The 10161-nt window shown below is 31.0% G+C and overlaps 1 protein-coding gene across 1 annotated transcript; it reads left to right on the top strand.

The window, feature by feature from the left end:
* Positions 1-294: 294 nt before the first annotated feature.
* On the top strand, positions 295-1437 carry LOC113374348 (the record flags this gene model as incomplete). Its single annotated transcript, XM_026614447.1, has 5 exons — positions 295-323; positions 678-813; positions 899-1069; positions 1128-1272; positions 1349-1437. Coding segments are annotated over exons 1-5 (570 nt in total), but the record flags the coding sequence as incomplete, so codon positions are not given.
* Between the last annotated feature and the right edge of the window lie 8724 nt (positions 1438-10161).

Below are 10161 nucleotides of genomic sequence, written 5' to 3'. Positions count from 1 at the left end.
AAATTCAAGAAAAAAGTAATTTTCTATGAAAAGTCCTGAATAAAACATCAGTAAATATATGAAAAACAATTGAAGTTAAAAGTGTTATTTTAGAGAGCTCTCCAGGACGTACTATTGATACTAGAATGCTCAAATTTGAGTATGTTACTCTCCAATGTATATACTATGACAACAAATACTAAAATTGATAACTTCTAGAACAAAAATGCGAGAAAAACCAACAAATTTTTCTTAACATACAAATAAAAAATAATAAATCTCAAACCAAAACATATAGACCGATTCTGCCTTAACATGGCTACGCTCTGTTACCACACTTGCATGTTAGCATAACATGCCTCGCGTAAGTGTATGTTAAAGATTTGTTATTCTCGGCGCACCAATTTTATGAGAATGAATCGTGTTATGGCGTAACATGAGCGAACAAAGATTTTGGTTTTTTGATGTTGGCTCTCTGTGTTTGTACTCTCGAAATCGGCAATAATCTATCTCTACGGTGCTGACGCGAACGGTTTTTTCAATTTTGGATATACTTGTACTGGACTTCCAGTCAAAAAGCGTTCACGATTTTTTTAGATAAATATATTTTACATACAAAATGGCCAGTGATACGCAAATGAAAGAGCCAAAAAAACTAATCCGGCGCAGTACGAAATATATGTTGATTTTTTAATCAGCAACCCACAATTCGTTGCTAATAAATTAAGCCCCTCGTTCGACAAGGATTATTTCAGTGCAAAGTGGGAGGAATTGACCAATTTGTTAAACTCATGTGGTCATGGGCCTAATAGGCCTACTGAATCCTGGATGAAGGTAAAAGTTTTTGTTGCTAGTATGTTATATTTTTGAAAATGATAATTCATATGTTATTAAATTGATATAGATATTTGCGGGTTAGAAAAACCAGACAAAAGCCAAAGCAAGGAAACAAAAAGCTCATACTTTAGCAACAGGAGGTGGGCCTGCATTAACCAATTGCTTGACAGAGGTCGAACAAAAGGCCTTAGGTGTTTGGGGTCTAGGGTCAATTGATGGCCATCCAGATCTGGAAATGGATATTGGACTAAATGTAATTTCATTATATATATATGTATATATACATATACACATATTAAATTCTTTAATAGTATCCTATCGAAAAATCTGTCAGCAACGAGGCTGAACTTGATTCTGTTAATGTTGATCCTGAGGTAGAAGATATAATGCCACCTCCAGAATTTTTAGATGATGCCCCTAGACCACCAATGCAGAGACGAAGAACTTCTGGCAATAGTAAGTATAATTTTTCTTCTATTTTAAATATTACTTATATTACTATGTGATACATTCTGCATTTTATTATTTTAAGATGAATTAAATCACCTCGTAAACTCAATGGAATACGTATTGAAAAGACAAACAGAGTCTCTTACTAACATGATGGAGAAACAGACAGAGGCGCTGCAATGCATAGCTGATCAATTGAAAATTCTCAATAATACATTAAAAAATAAATTTAACAGCCAATAAATTTTGTTTTTTATTCCTTTATATATATATATATATATATATATATATATATATATATATATATATATATTTATTTATTTATTTAAAATAATTACATTTATGTAGCTATGAAAATACAATCTTTTTTTTTAAGTGAATGTTATGGTATTAAAAATATCTTCTGGCATAAGAATTTCTGATGTTATATGCCATATTATCTGCCTCATTGTATACTTCTGAAATATTTAAATCAATTAATTTTAACTACACATTTGAAATACAATTATTTGGTATCTAACCGTTTCCAAAATCATCACTATATTCCGTCAGTTCTTCATCCAGAGGAATATTATTTACTCTGCATATATTATGCAGAGTAAATACTGCATACACAATTTTTCCTGCCACATCAGGTGTATAATGCAGTGTCCTGTGACGATGCAAACATCGAAAACGACTTTTAACAACACCAAATGTTCTCTCTATTACATTGCGAGTCTTTTTGTGGAACTTATTGTATTTCTCCTGGGTAGAGCCTACTGGCGTCCTATATGGGTGAGTATGCAATGTTCCAAAGGGTACAACTAATATATATTTTTTTCCTTATTTGATTTGCGATATTAAATATATTCTTGAATTGCCCAATAAATATGTCCCATCATCAGCATTATGATTTAGCAGGGCTCTGACTGTCGAAACCTTCCAAATGGCTGCATCATGAGTGGAGCCAGGATATCTGCTGCTCGCAAACAATATCCGTTCATCGGCATCACATATCTAATATTATTTATTATCATGTTAGTCTTCAAAATTCTTAAGCAAAATAAAATAATACTACTACTTCAATATTAATTGAGTAATAGCCTTCCTATTCATATAAATAGCAGCTGGTGCCACGGGGTGATCTTTTTGGGAGCCACTATACTTATGTGTGTGCAGTCTATGCACCCAATAATGCCAGGCATGCCAAACTTCGTATAAAATCTGTTAAATAGCAACATATTACAGACCATGTTCAATGTACACGAAGTGGTGTAACATATACCTCTTTTTATTAACTTCCCGAAGGAGAAGTTTATGTTTTCATCAAAAAATCCGATTCGCTAATTTTATGTTTTCTCGACGTTTCAAGCCATTCTGAATCGAATGAGACCAAATTTGGAAAAAGTATGTGTGGTGTGTGTGTGTGTGTGTGTGTGTGCGTGTGCACCAACAGATTTTTTGCCGTAAATCGCCGTTTTCTCAAAAACGGCTGGACCGATTTAAAAATTTAAAGCCATTCGATGTATCTCGATGAGGACTATTGTTTGTCAGTTTTGTGCGACGATCGGCCAAAACGTTTCTTCGTAAATAGCAGAGAAGTGAAAACTCTTTCGTCCACGTTTTAGCCCGCAGTTAGAATCGATTTTGAAAATTCAAAAACCGTTCGAAAAGATATTGGTTGGGAATCGTGCTGATTAGTTTTTGGTAGAGATCGGCCGGGGCCGTTTTCTTGTAATAAAGTTTAAAAAAAAAAAATTCGACGATTATTATGATTATTTTTTTGACGATAGATACCATAGTCTTCTAGATCATACTAAAAATATTACGCGCCCTACGACAACTGGTTCAGCTTTAAAAATTCGTCAAAGTTTGCAAAAATCAGTATGGTCTTTTTGGCATTTGTCAAAATTAGACTTTTGATCGACGTTTTCTCAAAAACGCCTGAACCGATTTAGAAATTTAAAAGCCATTTGATGTATTTCGGTGAGGACTATCGTTTGTCAGTTGGTGCAACGATTCTGCCAAGCCGTTTCTTTGTAATTTGAAAAAAAAGTGTGAACTTTTCGTCCAAATTTAAGCTCATCCTACCGAACCGATTTTAAAAAAATCAAAAACTGTTCGAAAGATATTAGTTGGGAATGATGCTGATTATTTTAGGTGAAAATCTACCGAGCCGTTTTTCTTGTAATTAAAGTTGAAAAAAAAGTGTTAAATTTTCGTCCACATTTAAGCTTATCCTACCGAACCGATTTGGAAAAATCAAAAACGTTCGAAGATATCATTAGGGAATGATGTGTAATTTTAGGTGAAAATCTACCGAGCCGTTTTCTTGTAATTAACTGTTGAAAAAAAGTGTTAAATTTCGTCCACATTTAAGCTCATCCTACCGAACCGATTTTGAAAAATCAAAACTGTTCGAAAGATATCATTTGGAATAATGCTGATTAATTTTAGGTGAAAATCTACCGAGCCGTTTTCTGGTAATTAAATGTTGAAAAAAAAAGTGTTAAATTTTCGTCCACATTTAAGCTTATCCTACCGAACCGATTTTGAAAAATCAAAAACTGTTCGAAAAGATATCATAGGGAATGATGCTGATTAATTTTAGGTGAAAAATCTACCGAGCCGTTTTCTTGTAATTAACTGTTGAAAAAAAAGTGTTAAATTTCGTTCCACATTTAAGCTCATCCTACGAACCGATTTTGAAAAATCAAAAACTGTTCGAAAGATATCATTTGGGAATAATGGCTGATTAATTTTAGGTGAAAATCTACCGAGCCGTTTTCTTGTAATTAAACTGTTAAAAAAAAATTTAAGCCTTTTTTCATGGAAACTTTTTTGGCGATACATATGGTCTTATAGAACTACGTAATATTACGGCCTTACAACAGGTAGTTTAATTTTAAAAATTCGTCAAACTTTGCTAAAATTATTATCGTTTTTTTTAAAGTAGGATTGATGAAGTATCTTATTTACACTTTTTTTGATTAAGTCGATTATTTACACATATCGGGAAGTTCATGTAATTTGCCTCAAGGCTAAATACCAAACCAACTAGTCTTAAAAAATTTCTCAATTTGCTCGAGAGTAGAGTCGCTTTTTCTTTCTCCATTGTAATTTTATTATTTTGCATTGCAAATATGCTCGTCAATAGAGAGCTTTTTCTCTTTCTAAAATAAGAATCATTAGTAAAGTTTTTTTTTAAACTTTGTTTCGGATTCAGTAAAGTTCCTTATTTTTTTTTACAAATATGCTGTTTCTACAGCATGGACCTGCCTACAGGCACACAAATAATTGCAACCAAATTATTTTAGGCCATGAATTACCGCCATCCTTGTCATTTTTTTAATGTTTCTTTAATCGGACCGAACCTCTGAGGAATAATAAATAAACTACCCCGGAGACGACGGGGTTAATAAATTAGCGATGTGTTCCTAACACGTCTCTGTTGTGTGTTAATTATGACTTTGCGAAAATTATTATATTTCTTCGAGATATTTGCATATTTCGCGAATCAATCTATCAAGGAGAAAAAAAATAAAGGAACGAAGTGATAAATTGCGAGAATATTCGTAATTCGGTAAATAATTAAAATATTAAAATATTTAGACATAAAAAACCTACACAATAAAGAAAGTTGTACTTCTTAATGTAAAAATTAAAATTGGTGGAAAAAACAAAATTACAACATTTTCAGACGATTTACGACATGATTTGGAACATATTAAGGTAATTTTCATTGTTTTCGGACATTTGCAGCAGAATTTTTGGACAAAATATTAAGGTTTTATAGAAGTGATAAATTGCGAGAATATTCGTAAATTCGGTAAATAATTAAAATATTAAAATATTTAGACATAAAAACCTACACAATAAAGAAAGTTGTACTTCTTAATGTAAAAATTAAATGGTGGAAAAAAAACAAAATTTACAACATTTTCAGACGATTTACGACATGATTTGGAACATATTAAGGTAATTTTCATTGTTTTTCGGACAATTTGCAGAATTTTGGACAAAATATTAAGGTTTTATAGAAGTGATAAATTGCGAGAATATTCGTAATTCGGTAAATAATTAAAATATTAAAATATTTAGACATAAAAACCTACACAATAAAGAAAGTTGTTACTTCTTAATGTAAAAATTAAAATGGTGGAAAAAACAAAATTTACAACATTTTCAGACGATTTACGACATGATTTGGAACATATTAAAAGGTAATTTTCATTGTTTTCGGACGATTTGCAGAATTTTTGGACAAATATTAAGGTTTTATATGATTTACAACATTTTCGAAAAGATTCTAGACTATCCGATGTTTGCAACATTATAAATAATCTTTATCTATTCTATCATAATTAATTGTCAACACTTATTATAATCTATTCATAATTAATGCCAACAATTTGTACTTCCTAAAAATTCATTAGAAAAAACAAAAGTCAGATAGTATCTTAAATTTAAATTAAAACCAAAATGAATTTGATTGATTAGTTTGCAAGGGCTAACAATGCGAATTTGTATTGTTCTCTCACTCGCTCAATCGTTAGTGTCGCATCTTTTATCTCTGTCTCCCCCACAATAATGTTACTACTAAAAATAATAATGTGCAACTTGCCTCAAGGCAAATCTCAAAAAGCATTTTGCATGTGACATATCGCTGAAAAGAAATAAATAAGGCTTGATGACAAACTAAAAAATTGTAAAAAAGAAACTCTACTGACGAGCAAATCATAAAAAAATAAGAATATAGAAAAGACTCAAGTAACGGGCAAATTATAAAAAATGAGGATGAAAAAAGAACCCGAACAAACTAAAAAAAATCTACTAATTAGTTAAATAAAAAGAAAATGTAGAAGGGACTCTACTGACGAACAAACTAAGAAGAGAAGAAAGAAGGGACTCTACTGACGAACAAATTAACAAACTAGAAAGCGAACAAAGGATCCTAATGACGAACAAATTTTGACTTGCAAATTTTTTCAAATTGCAAGGAAACGGCTTGGCAGATCGTCGCACAAAACTGACAAACGATAGTCCTCACCGAAAATACATCAAACGGCTTTTAAATTTCTAAAATCGGTTCAGGCGTTTTTGAGAAACGTCGATCAAAGGTGTAATTTTAACAAATGCCAAAAAAAACGGTACCAATTTTTGCAAATTTTGACGAAATTGAAAGCTGAACCAGTTGTCGAGGGGGCCGTAATATTTTAGTATGATCTAGAAGACTATGGTATCTACCGTCAAAAAATAATCATAAAAATCGGCGAAATTTTTTTTTTAAAAACTTTATTACAAGAAAACAGCCCGGCCGATTTTTACCAAAAACTAATCAGCACGGTTCCCAACCAATATCTATCGAATGGTTTTTGAATTTTCAAAATCGATTCATAACTGCGGGCTAAAAAGTGGACGAAAAATTTTTCACTTTTCTGCAATTTACAAAGAAAACGGCCCGGCCGATCACCGCACAAAAAGATAGTCCTCATCGAGATACATCGATCGGCTTTTAAATTTTTAAAATCGGTCCATCCGTTTTGGAGAAAACGTCGATTTACGGCAAAAAATCTGTTCACACAACACACACAACACACACACACAACACACACATACTTTTTCCAAATGTTGGTCTCATTTGATTCAGAATGGCTTTGAAACGTCGAGAATTTAAATTAGCGAATCGGATTTTTTGATGAAAACATAAACTTCTTCCTTCGGGAATTTTAAAAGCATTTTGCATGTGACATATCGTTGAAAAGGGCTCGAAGAGTAGAATACGAATTTAGTATTTGCTTTTGTTTATACCGTAATGGTAAGAAGTTTATACTAAAAATGTCACTATACTTAAAAGAGAATGTGCACTTGCCAATTTCTCTTTTCTTAATTGAGAGTTCCTTTCTTCTTTCTTTTATGAATTTGCTCCTCTGCAGAGTTTTTTTATTCTCTTTTATCCATTTGCTAATCAGTAGAGTTCCTTTTTGGTCTATTTCATCAATTTTTTAATAATTTTTTTTATTTGTCAGTAGTCAGTCATACAAAGTTAAAGTTAAATTTATAAGGTTTTTTTGGGACCCAAAATTTATAACATTGTCATAAAAAATATAATTTCATAACCTTTGTTTTCATTTTTATAGGACCCTAAAAGTTATTTTTGTTTAAAGTATTAATTTGTTAGTAGAATTTTATGTATTGTAAGGGTTTTTTTAGACTCAAGTTTTTAATACAAAAGATGGATCTTGGATAAAGTGGACTCAAAAGGTAAGAAATTATATTTTATAATTTGTATTACAATGAAATTTAGGGACCCCAAAATCATTTGTAACCCAATTTAAGAAAAAAAACTGAACTCTTATAATATTTTTTTTATTTTGTCTTAAATAGAAGTAATTTAAAATATAACGACGAACGAACTGGAAATAATGAAGGGACTCTACGGACAAGCAAATTAAAAATAAAGGGACGGAACTGACGGGCTAAATTGAAATTAAATAAAAAGAGACTCTACTGACGAGCAAACTAAAAATAGAAGATAAAGGGACCGTACTTACGAGCAACTAAAAATAAAAAATAAAAAGAACTCTACTGACAAGCAAATTAAAAATAAAAAGGACTGAACAGACGAGCAAAATTGAAATTGAATAAACAGAAAGTCTACTGACGAACAAACTAAAAATAAAAGACAAAGGGACTGTACAGACGAGCAAATTAATAATAAAACATAAAAGGGACTCTACTGACGAATTGCAGAAGAGTCCAATTGGAACTAGAAACGTATTGAAGTGTATTAAGATTTTTTTTTAAATATTTACAATATTTTTATTATATGTATATATATATATATATATATATATATACACATTCCTAATTTCGCCCTTAGGGGTGCCTTATATCATTAAAAAAAAACAAAGTGTCTAAGGGCACGTGTACATATACAAAACATTACATAATAAATTATTATTTCTGCATTTTGTCGATTTGTAAAAGTTAATTTGTCAACTTAACCTGTGACATATCGGACACATGTCAATATATTTATAAAATATAATTTATATATATATATATATATATATATATATATATATATATATATATATATATTATATACAAGTTTTATTGTAGCCATATAAAACGTATTCAACTGTGACTAATGTCATCTAATAAACCGAAAAAAACTCATCGAAAATTACACCTCAACGATATGACATATGTTATAAAATTTTTGAAATTATACTCCGGTCCAACACAGTCTAAACACCTGTCTCATATATTCCTCTACCACTTTGACGCTTAGACTGTACTACTTTGTACCGTTTACGCCCAAACTAGTTTACACAATTTTCGAAAAAAACGCTCCCGACACGTCACAGTCTAATGGTAATTGGCTCATATCGTTTCACTGTGAAATCGATTAGAATGGTGCTGGTTCGGGCCGTTTACGCCCTTTTTTGATACAAATAATTTTACACTTTGATTTATTGCGCGGTTTCGTGTCTGCGAGCAATCGAGAGACGACCATATGTAAATTAATATGTTTTTGTATATTTTATGAAGTTTAGAGTAGAGGGATGTAAGCAAGGGGTTGGTAATTTGAGCTAGATTTATAATGTGTTTAGGTATTTTCATGTTTGGTTTAATTTTAAGGTATTTTTCGTGGGTTTTGTGAAGAAAGTTAATATCATCACTGCTGTATGATTCTAATTTTTGACATGTTTTATTTTATGATAATTATCATTTGTTAAAATTTTTTAACTAATGCAATACTTTTATTATTTAATTTTATTAATTTAAATTTTCATAATTACATTTTTAAGTTTCATTTATTTAATAATATTATAAAAATGATATTTTTTTTATAAAAGTTTAAATTAACTTGAATTTTGATTTATTTTTTGAATTTCTTTTTCAAGTTTTCATTTGTTTCTGATTTTCCGAAATTTCCCAAAATGATTATAGGCTTTTAAAAATATTCTCAGAATTTTCAATTTTTCCAAAAGTTTCATTTTCATCATAAAATGATAATATTCTTTTGCAATCATCTCTTACAATTAGCTTGCTTGTTAGTACAGTCCACTTTGTCAGTAGAGTCCTTTTTTAACTTTTTAGTATATATGTAACTTTCTCGTCAGTAGAGTCCTTATTTTCTTATCTAGGTTATCTAATGATTACTAGTAGAGACTTTTATCTATATAGTAGATTTGCAGATTACTCGTCAGTAGAATCCTTTTTATAATTATTCCAGTTTGGTCGTCATTAAAGTCCCTCTTGATATTATTTTAGTTTGCTGATCAGTAGAGTCCCCTTTTATTAACTTCCCGAAGGAGAAGTTTATGTTTTCATCAAAAAATCCGATTCGCTAATTTTATGTTTTCTCGACGTTTCAAGTCATTCTGAATCGAATGAGATCAAATTTGGAAAAAGTATGTGTGTGTGTGTGTGTGTGTGTGTGTGTGTGTGTGTGTGTGTGTGTGTGTGTGTGTGTGTGCGTGTGCACCAACAGATTTTTTGCCGTAAATCGCCGTTTTCTCAAAAACGGCTGGACCGATTTCAAAAATTTAAAAGCCATTCGATGTATCTCGATGAGGACTATTGTTTGTCAGTTTTGTGCGACGATCGGCCAAACCGTTTCTTCGTAAATAGCAGAGAAGTGAAAACTCTTTCGTCCACGTTTTAGCCCGCAGTTATGAATCGATTTGAAAATTCAAAAATCGTTCGAAAGATATTGGTTAGGAATCGTGCTGATTAGTTTTTGGTAGAGATCGGCCGGGCCGTTTTCTGTAATAAAGTTTTTAAAAAAAAAATTTCGACGATTTTTAACTTCCCGAAGGAGAAGTTTATGTTTTCATCAAAAAATACGATTCGCTAATTTTATGTTTTCTCGACGTTTCAAGTCATTCTGAATCGAATGAG

The sequence above is a fragment of the Ctenocephalides felis genome, unplaced genomic scaffold, assembly GCF_003426905.1.
Source record: "Ctenocephalides felis isolate EL2017-DRISC unplaced genomic scaffold, ASM342690v1 CF-g0.4_SCAFFOLD_01727, whole genome shotgun sequence".
Classification (NCBI taxonomy): domain Eukaryota; kingdom Metazoa; phylum Arthropoda; class Insecta; order Siphonaptera; family Pulicidae; genus Ctenocephalides; species Ctenocephalides felis.
Note: the sequence above shows the minus strand (reverse complement) of the source record. Positions and strands in the feature narration are given on the sequence as shown.